The 17242-nt window shown below is 46.2% G+C and overlaps 1 protein-coding gene across 1 annotated transcript in view; it reads right to left on the bottom strand.

Moving 5' to 3' along the window:
* Positions 1 to 231: 231 nt before the first annotated feature.
* Positions 232 to 17242, bottom strand: part of T265_10443 (hypothetical protein) — a gene marked incomplete at both ends in the record, with an annotated part of 36550 nt that continues 19539 nt past the window's right edge. The window contains 2 exons of the mRNA XM_009176817.1: positions 232 to 2304; positions 11574 to 12148. Of these exons, the coding sequence (XP_009175081.1) occupies positions 1489 to 2304; positions 11574 to 12148 (1391 nt within the window). The remainder of the gene's footprint in view (positions 2305 to 11573; positions 12149 to 17242) is intronic.

The raw sequence follows: 17242 nt of genomic DNA on the forward strand, positions 1-17242 counted from the left end.
ATGCCACCCGAGGGCTGAGATATCCCCAGGTTGCCCAAGCCTAGCGACAGGAGCTGTCAAGATGCAGAGGTTGGGTTCGAACCAGGGATCTTCTGGTCAGTAAGTTCGTGCTTCAACCAGTGAGTTGTCTCGGCTCAGACTGGAATAACTGTCGTTGAAGCTTCGTGACTGTTATCTGGGAGACCAGAAACGACCCCTCCAAGCTTCCAAACATTAAATCGAGAACGGACTATTCGCTCCAGAGAATGTAAGTATAATTTTTAGAAATATAGACGACAACGACAAAAGATGACAGTCTCGGGTATTGGCGACTTGCGGGAGGGGTTTTAAACGTAGAAAGGGGGAAAAAGGGAATCGAGTTTGGAAATTAGTAAGTCAACAGCCCATGGTACCTTTCTTGCCAACACACCGAAAAAAGAACAATGGTTCTAATAGTAAGCTTGAAAAAGAGATGAAAATGGCAGAGGGCACAAACAAACAACACGAGAGAAAAAACAAACAAACAAACAGAAAAGAAATGTAAAATGGGGGAACGACAAGTGCATCAGCAGCATATTATGATTAATATTAGTAGTTAACTCAACCAAACAAATGGAGCCTAATATGGGGGAATTCCATGCGCGAAAGTCAAAATAGACCTAAAAATGTGGTGTGCTCGGGGAAAAAACAACAGCAGCTGCGGCGGCGGTGAAAACACATGTATACTCTCACATACATACACGCAAAGCAACACGGGGATTGGACAACTTTCAGATGGATGATCGATTGACTGTCCAGTGAGCGCAAAGGGGCAGGGGGGATCGCTAGGGCCCGTCTCACTGAAAGCGAAAACTAAGACACTAAGAGTAGGAGAAAGAGAGAGAGAAAACAATTCAAAGACGACGGCGGCGGAAACAACACCGGTTTAACGAGACCATTTTTATGTCTAGCAAAATGCAAAAAGACGCGGTTCACCAGTGGAATCCGAATTAGCTGGTGACGGGTTGGCGACCTACGCATTTCAGGTTGGCGAATAAGGATTCCGGAAAGCGATCAAAGATTCGAATGTGAAAATCAGAGGAACGGGCTACATCACAATTGCATCAAGAAAACGTTTCTTTAAAAAAACATGATAGGACAACAGGGAGAGTGGAAACATGATGGGCTGAGAGTGGAATAGAGCCTAGTAAGCTGGAAATGACTACCCAGAAGCTACGATATGCCGGCGTGCCAGAAGAGGTTGGTAAGGGAAGGTGCACGAAGAGTCTTCCTGGGTGGGGACGGATCACTGAAACAACGAAAGAGGAGTAATATTACTAGTACAACTGAGCGCTGTCGACCCATAACCAGAATGACAAAGATGAACTGGTTATTCTTCCAGACGCGTGCGAATCCATATGGATGTGTACGCCTGTCGGGATTTCGGGGCATATTATTCGAAAACAACAACAGATACCACCAAGCTCCATTATGAGTAGCAGGTGAGTAAGTTTGGAAAATCCACTTCTCTTAAGCACTAGGGTGTGCGACAGCGGTTGGGGGATAGGACAACGCGATTCCACCGGTATTTTTTGACCCCACAACCAGTTCGATATTGGACGAGTCAAGCAGTTTGTTATCCAACGATCCGATTAGACAAGAGGCGTCATATAACAGGGGAGTCTTGCATTGCGGCGGTTGAGGGTCATTGCCACGCTTGCCGTTAGTCACAGAGGTACTCAAAGAGATCAAATGACGCTGTTCCGGTGGTTCCAAAGGTGAACGATCGTCACACTTGGAAGATGCGGTGATGGAACTCAACAGACTGACCGTTTGTTGAGAAGAATCTGTTTTGGCAGCAATACTCGAAGTAGGTACGTAGGAGATCTGTACTGGGACGGGGACCAAACTTGAAGGGGGAGCACCGGTCGCACGGGCAGTGGCTGCAGCAAGAGCGGCAGCTCCAGCCGAGGAAGAGGCGGAAACGAGAAACAGGGGAAAACTGGATTTCATCGAACCAAGACGGACGACCGAGTCAAGTTTAGATATCCGCTGATCGGCCAAACTGATGACATCATCTGCAGCGGTTAGTTTAGACGAGTCCAGTGTGGGGGTCACATCGGCCGGTGACAGCATCATTATAATTTGTGCATTATGAGGTGTGTCGGTCGACGATAAACCCTGGCGCTCGGATTCGGGGTTCGAAGAAAGCACGAGGGTTGGTTCAAACTTAGTGTTATGGTTAGTCAACGGAGCACACAAAAGTGGCGAGTTCACAGGATCCTCACTGGATTTTACACAGGAACTGGTTGCATCAGAGGGTGTTGTATTCTCAGCCATTTCCAGCTGGAACGGGACAGGGAGAGAAGAGCAATGCTATTCAAAAGGAAGTGAACAAACAACAGGATAAACTGTGATGAATACAAAATTAAGCTGGAAAAATGCACAATAGGTGGCGCCACCGCCAGAATAAAAACGAGGTCTGCACTCAGCAAGGGCATCCCCTAACTTTCCGATAAGTAAGGTATGATGCCGAAATTGAGGGGACGGCGATTTTTCCCACGCACAATTTGGTAAACTCGTGTTAAATAGAAAATACGAACGAATTTCCAAAGAAAGCACCACGCGACCCGAAACCAACACAGCCCGTCTGTTCAGAGTGAAATAACAGTTCTGGAACTGGTGAAACTAACCAAAAGTTATCTAAAGCGACGAATCTGGCACGTGACAACAGTTCCAACGGTAGCTACTGCCAATGTGAAGAGCGATTAAACTGACTAAACCGATTAAACTGATTATTATCATCCTCAGTGGCAATTACAATGAACACTAAAATGGTGGACACTGGAATGCTGTCAAAAACCCATTGTTCTAATCATTCTCAGTGTTGGGAACTTGTGGAACCACAGCGTGTAGACCACATTCCGCTTGTCTTGGGAAAAGGAAGTGAAAGTGTGTATCTTTCCACTCACTGACTGAATCCATCCAAGCTAGACAGGTAGCCCAGTGGGTAAGACGCGAACTTACTGATCAGAAAGTCCGTGGTTTGAACCCAAACTCTGCATCTCGGCTGCTACTGTCTAGACTTGGGCAGTTTGGCAGTATCCCAGCCTTCGTGCTTCCTTCAGGTGGCATGGCACCTAGGCACTGAAAGAGTGCTACAACTGAACGAAGCCACTGTTTCGTACTGTAAACCGTGCTGCTCAATTATCCACCAAAAACCGCTTGTCCAATTATAACACCATATTAATGAACGTCTGCCATGCAACCAGAAAGCAGCGTGACGGTTAGGATATTATCCGCTCACCTACTGAAGGCGAACTGAAAGAAAGGATGGTAGATATGGGCAACGGACGCTTCGGTTATGGGGAAGTGCCCTAATTCCGAGCTATATTAAAAAAGCTGCCAAAGTTAGTCAATTGGATTATTGCGTGCCAAAAACAGGTTAGGGGCCTTTGAAGATAGCAACATCAAAAGTGTGCGTCTGAAGACCTCAGATAACCTCGGCCAGATACTTTTTACGCAGTTGGACGGAAAAACACAGCACATTTTGGGGAGTTACACATCTAATTGTAAAAGTACATCAGTAACGTTCTCATTCTTGAAATGTATGTATTCCAAAACAAAGATGTACTACAACTAATTCGTGTGTGTGAATTTTTGAGAGAAGACTCAAGCCGATTCAGGTCAAGTTAAGGTGACCCAAGGGTGTTCAAATCTGAGTTGCACAACTCTCAGGACACCACCCTCAGTTGACACCGGCCTACTACCTTTAGAAACCTGTTGGGGCACTGTAGGATTGCTGCACGGTTATTTCAAAAATGTTTACCGACGCATTATGAAAGATGCCGGGAGTTTTTATCTCGAAAAAAGGCGTCGGTGTTATTGAATAACTCACAAGACGAATGAAAATTTCATCTGAGAAGTCATCAAGAATGCAATACCGGCCTACTACCTTTAGAAACCTGTTGGGGCACTGTAGGATTGCTGCACGGTTATTTCAAAAATGTTTACCGACGCATTATGAAAGATGCCGGGAGTTTTTATCTCGAAAAAAGGCGTCGGTGTTATTGAATAACTCACAAGACGAATGAAAATTTCATCTGAGAAGTCATCATTCGAGAATGCAATCAACACGTGACCACGTGATTAAGGGACACATACTGCTGACCAGTGGGTCGTGGCCGAACGGTTTTGGTCTCCAACGACTGGCCAGGAGGCCGCTGGTCCGAAACTCCCAATAAGGATGGTACGGCTATACAGTGCACCTCGATTTTCCAGCATAGGTTGACTTCGCTCACTGGACGAAGTCTCGCCTGCAATTTTCGAATCCGCTCATACCCGCCTGACAGGCGGGTCAACACCCAAACCAATATTCTCACAATTCTGGATGGTATTAATTACCGTGGGGAATACAGGTAAATACCAATGATACTCCAGTAGTGTAAAAGCAACATGCTCAAAGTCGATTATCGTCTTGAGGCGTGGATTTCCGACATTTTATAGCCTTTTAATGAAAAGTCGCGGGTCGTAACGACGCTCGTGTATTTTAGGAATTCGTGTTGTTGAACTTCAGTTTAAAAAAATGTCCACAGACATGTCAGTAACAAAGTGTGGTAGCCAGGTCGACTGGCGAAGCGTGGATCAACCCTCGTGTTATTCTTCCAATGTCTCCTGATCACCGTCACTGTATCACCTGAGGTACAACAAAGACCAGGCAGTCAGCCAGTTGACTACGTCCGTTGCCGGCTAACGGACACTCGCTCATGCACGTATGCATGCATACGGACATATCGCACATAAAATGTGGAACAAAAATAGAACGCAAGCAAGGTAACCGATCGATCACTTGCTTGTTCGTCTATAGATCGATAGAATCAAGGACACGCGCTTCGATACGACACGTGCATGACAGACAATTAGGACAGAGAAGAACTGATTTTACTGGAGTACCTGCTGCAAGTGCGTTACTACATATGAACTGAACTGGCCTTGTTTGAGTTGGTGTAGACTAAGACATCTAGAAAAATAAGTCATCGTGACTGTTGATGATGACAAAATGTCAGTAAAACAGCCATCCCTTCCGTAAGGGAGGAGGCGTCAAGGCGTTGACTGAAAGCATTTTCTTCTGAGGGAGGATTACTATTGAACTGCACATCAAGTGACCAACTAGGCCAATTCAATCTCGACTGTAGGAGGACCAAGGACAACCCTCTCACTATCGTCTCTGGTCATAAGAAACAAGACAAAGGTATGAGGCTGATCGGTATCTGATCCAACGTACACGTGAAATTCTTGTAGCGTTGTATACGTCCTACTGGAGTAATACGAGTGAACTAATGAGATCTTACAAGCAAGCCTTCTCTATTTTCTCAGAAAGAGAAAGTTGTCAACATCTCCCGTACGGCTTGTTTTTTCGCGGAGCAATCGATGGAAAATGCTAAAGCAGTACGAATGGAGCCCAGGTAGTTGAAGCTGAAATACTAAAGTGGTCTCCTGATATCTCAGTTTGTCAGTCGTGATCACCAACGAGAATGGTAACCTTCGCTATGAAAAACTCAACAGTGGGTCCATTCAGCTGTTCAGCTATAAACCGTACATTGAAGGGTGGTTTCGATTAGCTAAGACGGACTGATGAGGGAACAGTCAAACATCGGAGACAGTGGTCGAAAGCATCTATTGTTCTGGGGTTGCTCAGACATTCTCGCAGAATGAGAATTCGGACAACTACCCACTAAGGAAGATAGTGTCAACGTAGAAGCGCCTCTGATGCACTTCGTCCTGAAGAAGTAAACCGGTCATAACGACCGAGCTCAATTATAAGTCAGGACTTTCACACCTAGTTACCGATTCCAAGACTTTCGAGAAGAAGTAAGTTAGACGATTCTTTGGCATGCGAAGCGTATGGCGCAACCTACTGAACAATACTATTAAGCGTTCAGCTTAATATATCTAGCTGCGACGCTACCCGAAGGGAGCACGAGGGCTGAGACACTGCCGGGTTGCCCAAGCCTAGACAGGAGCAGTCGAGATACAGAGGTGGAGTTCAAACCACGAACGTTCCGATCAGTCGCCTAAACCACTGAGCTATTTCGAGCTCAATGGATACCGCCACTTCAATGGCGGTACAAAAGAAAACGCGGTACACATTCCGTTGTTGTGACGTGGATGGCGAATCGTGCTGCGGAATTAGTTTGGTTATTTTGAAACGGCTTGTATTCCTGGGGGAAGACAGTACCGGCAGTATGCTTGATGGTCGTGGACATCTTGACTCCTGAAATGCCATAAGCAGATAGGGAAGATTCGATTGAAACAATGGTGTTGAACAAAGAGGATGATAGAAACAACCTTGGCTGCCGCCATCGGCAGACTTCTCTGTAGATCGATACGCATTCATGGGTGCTAAACTACGGTGGATTTGAAGCAGCCAAGATTGTCAGACACCGCTACAGTATCGAACGATTGATGGAGTTAAGACGTTCTTGAGTTTAGGAAAAAGAACACGTGTTACAAACTGAAGAACCGACCACCGCATTATTCTCAGGAGAGGAACTCACATTCGATGCAAGACGATGAAAAGGCGCTTTTTGAATGGCCAACAGATTGACTTCTACAGGGTTTAAAACTTAAGAAAGCTGAAGCACAGCGCAAGACCTTCATTCGATTGCTAATATGTACATGCTCAGAATGATCCGAAAATGGGTTGGTGCGGCTGCTAACTACTGCTTCGCCACCGTGTTTTGAAAATACACGGCGTACGTCGTCGCCACGCATAAGACAAAAAATACCATGTTTCTCTAACTGAGGAGAAAGTGCAGTATGTGTACACTTTTACATACTCGGTGTTTGTGTTACCCCTAACGGGAGTGTCTGAATAAGTGCACGAACCCCAGGAACCTGACCTAGGAACGTTGACCAATTCGCGTCACTTGTGGCGTCAAAAAGGTATATTAATGGATTGTAAGGGACACGTGTATCATGCCACAGTACGGAGTGATAACTACCAGAACGTCCGCTTTACCGACGATCCGGCCGAGATAGCCACCGTACTTCAGTTCAGTCGGATGTTCACTTTCATGTACGCATGCACTCGACTTAGTCGAAGAGGTCTTTGTCTAGGATGAGCCTGTGTCAACCTGATTCCCGCAATGCCTCGAATTCCAGAGGTAATATACTGATGCGCACTTTGAAGACATCTGCACCACATCAGACTACATCAACTTCGACCCAAGGGACCTTCATAAACCTGTTAAATTGATAGTCATCTTTCTCTCCATCAAAGTTCGAGTGTATGACGCGAAGTACTGCGATCCTGCCTTGACACGCCGTCGACAGGATATTTCAGTGATCCCAAAAGCTACATGATGTCTAGAGATCTGACCCACGTTATGCAGATGGTGTCGCCTCTAAGGCTATATGTCTCTACCAAATCAGATAAAAAAACGCAGCTCAACTCGGGTTCGAAATCAAGGCCTCTAATTTTTTTTTACAAAACTGAAGCACTGTTTACCTTAAGAAACAAGGATAACGAAATGGCACGTATTCAAAAATTTCAGCGTTCACATTCTACCCAAAAGTCAAATAAATGACAACAAGGGAATAAACATCGATGACACGAAAACCCTTAGTACCATTATTCGGAGATTGGCTTGAAAGCAAATATCCAGTTTTACAAGGCTCCTCTGCATCCTGGATGACTCTCAGGATGCGAGACCAGGCAACTAGAGTGCGAGGATGTGCTGAAAATGGAAGCAACCGAACATGTCCGCCCAAGGATCATACCAAAGGCAAGATGGAAAGACCGGATCCGGTCCAATAACTTGACGAAACTGGTCGCTCACAACCACCATCGTAGGATGTAATGGTTTGGGCACACTCCGAACTTGTAGTAGTAAAAGGCCCCAAATCCAGGTTCACATTGGGACGAGGATGACTACCATCCGTCTGTTGTCCAAGCAGATGTTGATCAGCTTGGTTCCATGGAAACTCAACAGTAGAGGTGCACCTATAAGTGCAACGGTGTTTTGAGACTGAACTTAACGCATCATGACATGCGTCGGATGAACTGTGCTGTCCTACTTGACCGTCGAAATATCCAGCTACTAAGATAATGTATGGATTCCTTATGGTGAACAAAAGGGTGGCCAGTTATCGATAAAAGCACACGAATCATAAACAAAGTAAGGTTGGCATTTCGAGCAGAACCAATTCTTAAGGAAGTGAATGGTTGTAGAGCAGAGTATTCAATCGAGTAAGGAACCCTAAGCTGACAGCAATATCAACACCAGCGGAACCTATTGCACTGACTGCAGTATGGTCTGAAGTTCGCTATAGAGATCGAAGGCGCTATAAGCTCGGTTACTGCATCTGCATAACAGGTTCGACAAAATAGCGACACGTATCAAAATACGGGTAGGTCGGGTGCGTTCATTTGTGGTTGATTAGGTGACCGTTGATGGGTTCGCCGAGCTTGGCAATTAGCTTGCAAACATTTGATCAACAAACGGGGTAACATCAGTAGCGCGCGGCTGGGTAGCCGATCATAGCAGCAAATATGAGCTACTCTTTGAAACCTAAGTAAACTCAGGCAGGAAAGGATCAATTACTCATCCAACCGTGCACTGATGACGTCACTTCCACGAAACGTTTACAAGCTAACTGCCAAGCTCGGCGAACAGATCACCGGCCACCAACAGTGTGAAAGCTGTTTGCTGGCCGAGTTGCTTTACAGCTTGTACTTTAAAGGCTTCTGTAAAAATGAACAAAGCGCGAAGCATCACGTGTGAGTGCAGCGTGAGTGTGCAACTGGGCACTGACTGAGACTCAGAGAAGTGAGTAGTAAGCAGGACAGGAGAGGAGTTAAGATTCAGCAACGAAGAATACAGACGCCGGTAGTTTTCACTTTTTGCACCAGCTGCATACGGCTAGTGTCACCATGCAACGACCGACGTGATATATCTTATGACGGTACTTCAGCTAGATTACTCCAAGAATGCCGAGATTAGGGTCTTCAATCAAAGCTTGAACGGAAGACAACGATTAGCGTAAGGGCGCCAGAGTAGTGAGTGAACTTTAGTGAGAGAGTTACCGCGTTTATTCAAGCCCCGACCCGGATCATGTGAACTATGTTAATCAGACCTTTATGAAATTTCTAACCTGGTAGGAGTTTTGTGAATGTTCTATGCACATCCGCTAGCGCAGCTCGGAGGTACTCGAACTGTCGAACCAGTCTCTTTGGGACGGAAGAACGTTCACATGTGAACGACTGTGTCCGTATCTAATGCACTGAAACTGTTCAGTAGCCAAGGTGCTCCGCCACGGAAGAGATAGGAACGTTGTGGGGCGGTGATGATGATGAAAACGTCACCGACAGTGGTGTTTTGCCCAATGAAAAGCCATCAAGTGAACTTGTTTGAGTTGCGTGCATCAAAGCCGGAGCACAGAGAGAAGTGAGGCTGCACCCACTCACGGAGAGGAAAGACGTACATTTTGCCTGTGCTACAAGTTCGGCACTTTCATGGTTATATTGGCTGATTGATTGGTTTACTGTACTGAAACCGCTGACACGACAAATGGTCGATCGTGTTAGCATCAATGTAGTTCAAAGTTCTCACTTACCATGGTGGACCAAAAAAGCAGACCGTTAGGTAAACATGAAAGAGACCTAAACAAGCCTGTCAGTTGGTGAATACGAGGTGTGCGTAAAATAAAGAAGTACTCCTCCATCACCTTTGAACGAAAGGATGTCTGACGAGCCCGAGACGAGCTCAACGTAATGCTGATGTTTCTGATAACTTGGGAAGTATTTGGACGGTTTTGGTTATTCGCCTTCTAGAACCTGGGTAGGGTTTTTTTAACTGATTCTACCTAAAGTATCTGTAAAGAGTGATTATAATAATGAGAGAGAATAAGTTAGCCGGGAGAATATGAAACCAGGTGGACGCAAAGTGACATATTCCCAACCCAGTCTGTGCTAGAATACATGCTGCTCTCCCTGGCTGACGACCCGGGTTAGCACCCAGGACATCCGGTTGAGCGCTAAGAGATCCCGACACCTCAAAATGCATGAGATAGTCTAGCACAAGTCTCTCCACCTTTTTCTCATTGTTCTGATTCAGCATACACCGAGCTTCGTCTGGATGATCGCACAGCAGTGACGTGCTGTTGTTACTCACCATTGGCAGCAGCGTCGTCATCACTGAAAAATTCAAGTCCGGAAACGCAACAATGGTGTCCACGATCGGGAACAACGTGGACTGATACCTCCTCACTAATTAGGGAAACGCAAGTTGGAGACACCGTTTCACAGTTCACGTTTCTGTGCTATTTTGAGGTTTATTTATGCATCTGAATGTGGGTCTTAACGCGGTGCACCAGTTACGATTCGGCGACTTTCCATTTTATCAGTTTTGTCACCAGTCTGTTGCACTCGCTCCTCTCTGATGTGCCTTCGCAGATGTAATGAGGCGACATCAGGCGCCCGGAACAGCTCACATTCACCCGACCTGAATAGAGAAGTAACTGAAGAGCTCAAATAGGACGAATTACTAATGACATACGGAAACGTTGTTCCTTGAGGCAAGGATGCCAAGCTGTGTTGCCTCGCAGACTTGAGCCTTTCGACCCGGGACTACCGGGCCGATACCTGTCTATGCACTACCATCCATGTAATACGACGTTTACTACGAAAATTATTTGCCATCTAAAAAGAACCCACTGACTCACCATGACCATTATGGTCAAGAAGGCACAATGACTCAGTAGGAGAACTTAACTGCCGTACAGGAATAGACTTCCTCTTATACAGCAGAAGAGGCGGGGAAAGTGGGAACCTACAGCATTCACATAGAACACGAGAACCGGCACAAAATAGGGGAATTTAGCACGAAGTGAAAAAGTGCAAGACCTCCGGCGGAACCGGCGACACACCACATCCTGTGCGGATTCTAGTCACGTCGAGAGAGTCAGGTAGACCATAGTCACAATTAAATAGCGTTTACCCAATACGAACTGATGTATCCTAGTAAGGGATGCAGAGTAAACATCTACCGCCAGTCAATACTACAACGACCCTTGAGATAGGATCTCGATGAGGATCTTGACGAATTTGTTAATTTCTGATAAGACGAGTGAGTGGCGTCCGGACCGGATATGCCACTGAAAACCTTCACATAAGTAGACAATCACGGGCCGTTCCTAGAGTTGAAGGTAGCGTATGTAAAGCCTGAATGGCGACCTAGAACTGAGAGAATAAGATCGGCGGGCGAACACGCGGAAGCCTGTTGCTAACCAACAGTCAGCCCAGCCATGGTTGCACACCAACGAACATCAGCATCAGTTGCCTTGGGACACCGGCGTCATTCAGTAAATCCTTTGTTTCTGTTTCGGGCGCATTTGGGATGATACATCAGGGTATCATTGTGGTGGTCGCGGATAACCTGGCAGTTTCCACCAACCACAGCTAGTGACATTGTCGTCTGCGGGGTGAAAACATATCAGACAGAGACCAACAAATCCATACACAAAAGACCCCATCCAAAAACCAAAACTTATAAAAAGCCGTATGAAATGATAGAGTGGCGACTCTCTGGAACAGAATCGTCTAGGAAACTCACCCAACGACGCATCAGCTGAGGCAAATCTGGGACAGAATCGAAACCGGTCCGTTGTTTGGCCACAGGACGGTCAGTAGTACACGTTGTGTTGCCCGAGATAGCTGATGAAACTTGCGTGTTAGTATTTGCCTGTTCGGCCGCCAGACTTGAAGGGTTATGGTCAATGGCCATCACCGAACGTGTACGACCAAACACAGGGTGTTTGTTTGAAGGACTAAAAACAGAACTTAACACGGACGTGGGGCCGTTGAGTTGGTTTGAAACCGCAGTAGTGTTAGGTTTGGCAGACGAAAACCCGTTGTATGGTTGGTGTTGGTAGGACGAAGATTTTGAAAAGTCCATCGAGTGACGTCTCTTCATGCTGTCAATAAACGATGACTGAGACCGTACCAAGTTTGCCACCTCCTCCGAGGAAGGTGCAACAATCGAATGCAAACAATCGTTAATCCGATTCACTTGTGTAGGGTGTGACGTGGTTGTCGGTAGAGAGCGTATAAGCAGTGATGACCGCTTAGAGTATTCTGCGCAGTTCTTCGTGTTTGTAGGTGGTCGCACTACTGGGCTTCGGGTGGACACTGAAATAAAATATCGGGTAGGGAATTAGAAGATCCTATGAACGATGGTTACAGTGCACAGATTTCGACAATAAGTACCGGTGAGTGCGCGAGACATCGTAGCAGTTATCCAGTTGCCCGCTAGGAAGAAAATATTAATCCTATCTAGGGATGAAACTGCTCTAAAATCATACCACACGCACGTAAGTATGAAATACTGATAACGGGTTCCATACTTCATCGTTTTTGTTCTAGTTTTTTGGAGCCTACCAAGTTATAAAACTATTTCTGCACACATTGAAAAAAGTTCCACACAACAACGCCCCCAGAGTGATCGCTGTTGATCAACTTCGTCTGACAAGTTAGACGGCACGTAATGCCTGAAAATCCCAGACAGATAAATGGATTAACACTGGTAAGAGAACCACCGCAACGCCGTGCATGGATAAAATATCGCCCCATCCATGAGAACGCGTCCGAAGAATGTATGTCCGCCAATCAGTGAAAGAACTCATTACGGAACAACGGTTGGGGCGCGTCTCGTGGAGGGTGCAGTTAAAAAAATAATAACCTGTTCGTCTAACTTTCCGACTGTATACTACTCGCTTATGAAAACTACAGCACTGTTACCTAAATGTAGTCAGTAAGTGGTATAAGTTAGGTATAAGTCGGGTCACGCTGAGATAGAAGACGAGTGGAATTTGAAGACTGGTCATGTCCTGTTTTTGATCGCTGTTCTGCTCGTTGGGTTGGGTAGTTTGATTGAGAGCGTTTCGACACCAGCCGAGGTGGCGTCATCAGTGCGCATTACGTTGGCGTCAGCATATAGGCGTTGAACAGGCTGGGCTTATTTACTTACGTCTCGCTGACTCCAGAGGAGTGGCCTCTGATCGTGATTGACCAGCTGGGAAGGAGGTCGCGTTTTTTGGATGATTGACCACCACTGACATGTCACGTTGAACATCACCACCCGTGTCGATAAGTCAAAGATCATGTGGAGTGGGTCGAGGAGGTCAGACACAAAGGCTATCCGGACGCGGACCAATAGGTAAGTTAGTCAACAATACAACAAACGGGACGGACTATCTAAACGATCAATCACATTCAGAGGCCACCTCCTTCCTCCGCGCCAAAGAGGTACATAAGGGCACAAGCACAGCACTGCTTCACGCACACACACTGATGCATCGCCAGTTTACCGAGCACTGATGTCGTCTCAGTTGGTGGTGGAACGTTTGCAACCAAACTGCCCAACTCAACGAACAGAACGATGACCATCCATAGAACCTGAGCCATCAACATTTCATTTGATAGCAAAAGTTCCCTGTCTTTACAGCTCGAACTTTCATATCTAAATTCGACAGGTTTGGGGCTTACCACATCCCCCCATGAGGATCACGAAAAAGGTTATCAACAACTCATTGTCCGACGAACAAACTGAATTGGCTGAAAATACTTTAATTGACAACGAGACTTTAACTCCGAGGCACCGTGGGTACTGGTATACGTTGACAAAGCCCCTGGATTGTGTTGACTTTTTCGTCGGAGTTGGTATTCCACCGACAGAATTTGTACTACCACTCTTTACAATGTCCTGGATGCGAGAATTGGTTCCTATTTACAGTTGAGTTGTGTGGTACAACGATCACCAGTACAAATGTTCCGGTGGGTTGTGATTTTAGCATAAAAGGTTCACGCAGTGGCAGTCGCAACTTCTAGGGCTAATTTGTCCCCACGTCAACTACACGATGACCAGATACAGTGTTTATCTCCCGAATTTAGGTGAACATGACTGTTATACAGGATTACAGTAGATCAACCCATAAGCTCACCCTGTGGGAGACCACTCAGGATAAGACGATTTCGGTGGGGTACGCTAGTCTTACGTTGAAACTGACATGTGACGGATTATCCCCGATTTCCAAACAAACGTCTTCTTAGGAAGCAATCCTCCTTCCAATTAAGTCCAGGAAGTGAAGCTCTCATAAAGACTGTCACAAGAACCCATTTTAATTGCTCTCTTCTGGGACATAGTTTACAATAGAATTCTCCCCTGCTAAGGACCACTCATCGTTGCTTCCTTCGAGTGGTCCCGTGGTAGGGATAAAATTCTCCTGTAATACGTTTCAAGGAGCCACCAAAGGGTGGGCTACCCAGAAGAATGACAGCTGCTCTTCGAAAGAATGCACCACCTCCTAGAGTGATTGATATTTGGAAACGAGACACGAAATCAGGGGATTGAGTCGACCCTAAGAGGACATCAGCAATGACAGCGTATTGATGCGGAACTAACTGTGCTACATTTGAAGACTAAACCACTGAGTAAGCGAGTACATGGTAAACGATCATAACGAATTGAGGTAAGCTAGGCGGCGAGCTACTAATCGGATGGTCCGTGGTCAGTACTCGCTCCTGTAACTACTTGTGCTACAGTTTCAGCAACCTACCAAAAATTGTAAGTAGCTCAGAGAAAAGAAAAGTTCACCCGAAGAGTGAACTTTCCATCTGAGAAGTCATCATTCGAGGAGCCAGTCAACACGTGACTACGTGATGTAGATCCCGTGACTGAAGGATGAGTAGCACTACATCTTGTCCAAGTGTGACTTAATCCCATTGCTGAGCAGCGCGTTGTGACCGGACGCTTTATTGGCTCAACAGCCAGCCAGTAGATCGCGGGTTCGAAACTCCTTGCAGTTACGTGAGATTAGCAATGATTACCAATAAGGATGAAATAGCTGTACAGTGCTTCTCGGTCCTCCTGGCAGTATGGAATCTCAACTGAAAATTCCCGGGTCTTCTCACATTACCAGCAAAGTGGTAGTACCCTAGTCCCCAGGCTTCTCTCGGGCAGCATAGCAACTAAGTGCTGAGATCTCACAACTGAAGGCCTTGTTTTTATAACTCCTGACAGAATCAGCATCACTACGGCAACACCCAAAGCCCATCAGGTAAACCTAATTAAAACCACAAAATGGTGCTCTGCACTACAAGGCTGTGTTGGCGAAAGGTTCGTAAGTGGACGAACCGTGAAAAGGCAGTGCAAGGTGAACATGGCTGTCTGAAGTTAACTTGCACGAGGTCGGGAATACACGACTAATCTGTGGCAAATGTTGTCACATCGCAGCCGAAGGGTGCGGTCACAGTTGTTGGTTTTTGTACCCCGGACGTATTGGATGAGATTCGCCAAGACGCTGGATAAAACTCGCTTGAATGGTTTCCTAGGCGACACGATTCGCAGATTTCAGTGCTGTTCAAAAGTGCAGATACCCTGTTCTTGACCGTCTTCATCGGAGATATGGGGTATTTTTTACACTGGATCTCTGCTATCTCCTCTTTACATTATACGGAACAATGTAACAATGTAACAATGCTGCCCATGAAGGGATGTTTGCAACATGAGGGGCAGAAGACGTTCTCCTGGCTTATTGCAATCAATCCCCACCACACGTGTATATTCGTAATGCACTCTACTCATATGGTTGTCGAAAATTCTTGACTGGAAACATCACAAACGAGAGATTCAGCTGGGTTCCAGGTGAGTCACTCGCAAAACCAAAATTTGTTTGCAAATGAATGTATTTCGCTAACTCCCATACGTATTTGTCGTGAATGCTATCCACAAGGTCAGTGTTCGCTTCTCAAATTGTGAGGAAAACATTTTTATTGACGACACGGTATAGTAACGGGCGATTGACGCAACACTATATCGAGAAAGAAAATCGATAAACTGTCACGTGAAACGAGATACGGGCCGGTTACACAAGCGGCGCACACAAGAGCTGTAGGGCGCGTGACATGGTTTGGCGCACGAATAGACGTACGCTCGTTCGCGCATGCCGGCGCTGCCGTGATCTGAAACGACGTGATTGGTGCGATTCCGGCACGTGCACACGTAATCTGGCCACAGTGCACGCTCAAGAATGCCCTTGACGCACGTACAATGTGTGACTGACGGGCTAGAAAGTGAACACACTAAAAGTGGGGTGGGGGTGGGGTGGGCGTACAGGTGCAACGGTATGTACAGTTAAAGATGACCTTTGCTATCAACATAAAAAACAATACGCGGCCAGAACATATGAGTTTCACCGACAGCAGCGGGAGCAGTGAATTGCTCTTACGTGAGGGACATCGGGTAGCCTATGTTCAACATCGGTGTTCCAGAGATTTTTCGATACGATGGACTGGTAGTGATGAGTATAACGGAAAGGAGAGCACTTTTCTGGTGATTTGATCCCCAGAATTTATGTAAAGATCGCCCTACTTATTCCAGGAAGCAAATCAGCTGCAACCCTTGCCCGTCAATGTGTTTGTTGAGGTGGGCAGTTGTGTTGGAAACCTTTGACCATCGGTCTATATGAGGTCAACTTACCCAGACATAAGTTACAGATAGAGGATGATAACATCAATCTGACCCAAGTTCAAGCGCAGTTGTCGAGTCTCATCAATCGCACCTTGACTTAGTCGTTATGATGCGCCTTCATAGCTCAGCTACTGTTGAAATCCACTTTATCAATCTTATTACAAAGTTCCTTCCTCCCATATGGAGAAAATCGTAACGGATCAGCAGAAACGTGGGTGGGCTCGAGATAAAGCGCGAACCTACCGATCCGATATCTCTCACCTAGGTATGGGGAACCTGACAGTATTTCAGCCCTCGCTCTTCCTTCGGATGGCATGGCAGCTAAGCAACGAAAGGGTGTTACAGTTGGGCGACTATTATTGTCATTATTTTGGAGGCGTCGCTTATTGGTGGTAACTAAAAACCGTACACGGTACGTGAGAAGTTCATCCTCTTAGCGCAATGGTTAAAAAAATCGTTCAGCTGTAGCACCCTTTCGGTGCATAACTGCCATGCCACCCGAAGGTTGCACGAGGGCTTGAATATTGCCAGGTTGCCCAAGCCTATACAGGGGGAGTCGAGAGGCAGAGGTCGGGCTCGAACCACGGACCTTCTGTTCAGTAAATTCGCACTATAACAACCTGGGTTGTCTCGACATCGGAGAGACTAGTAAGAAGACAAATTGAAACCTGTTGAAATGGGGTTTTTAGGATTGCATTTGTATTATCGTAGGAATTTAGGTGATACTTGGACAGGCTGTCCCACTATTTCACTTC

The sequence above is a fragment of the Opisthorchis viverrini genome (assembly GCF_000715545.1).
Source record: "Opisthorchis viverrini unplaced genomic scaffold opera_v5_364, whole genome shotgun sequence".
NCBI lineage: Eukaryota > Metazoa > Platyhelminthes > Trematoda > Opisthorchiida > Opisthorchiidae > Opisthorchis > Opisthorchis viverrini.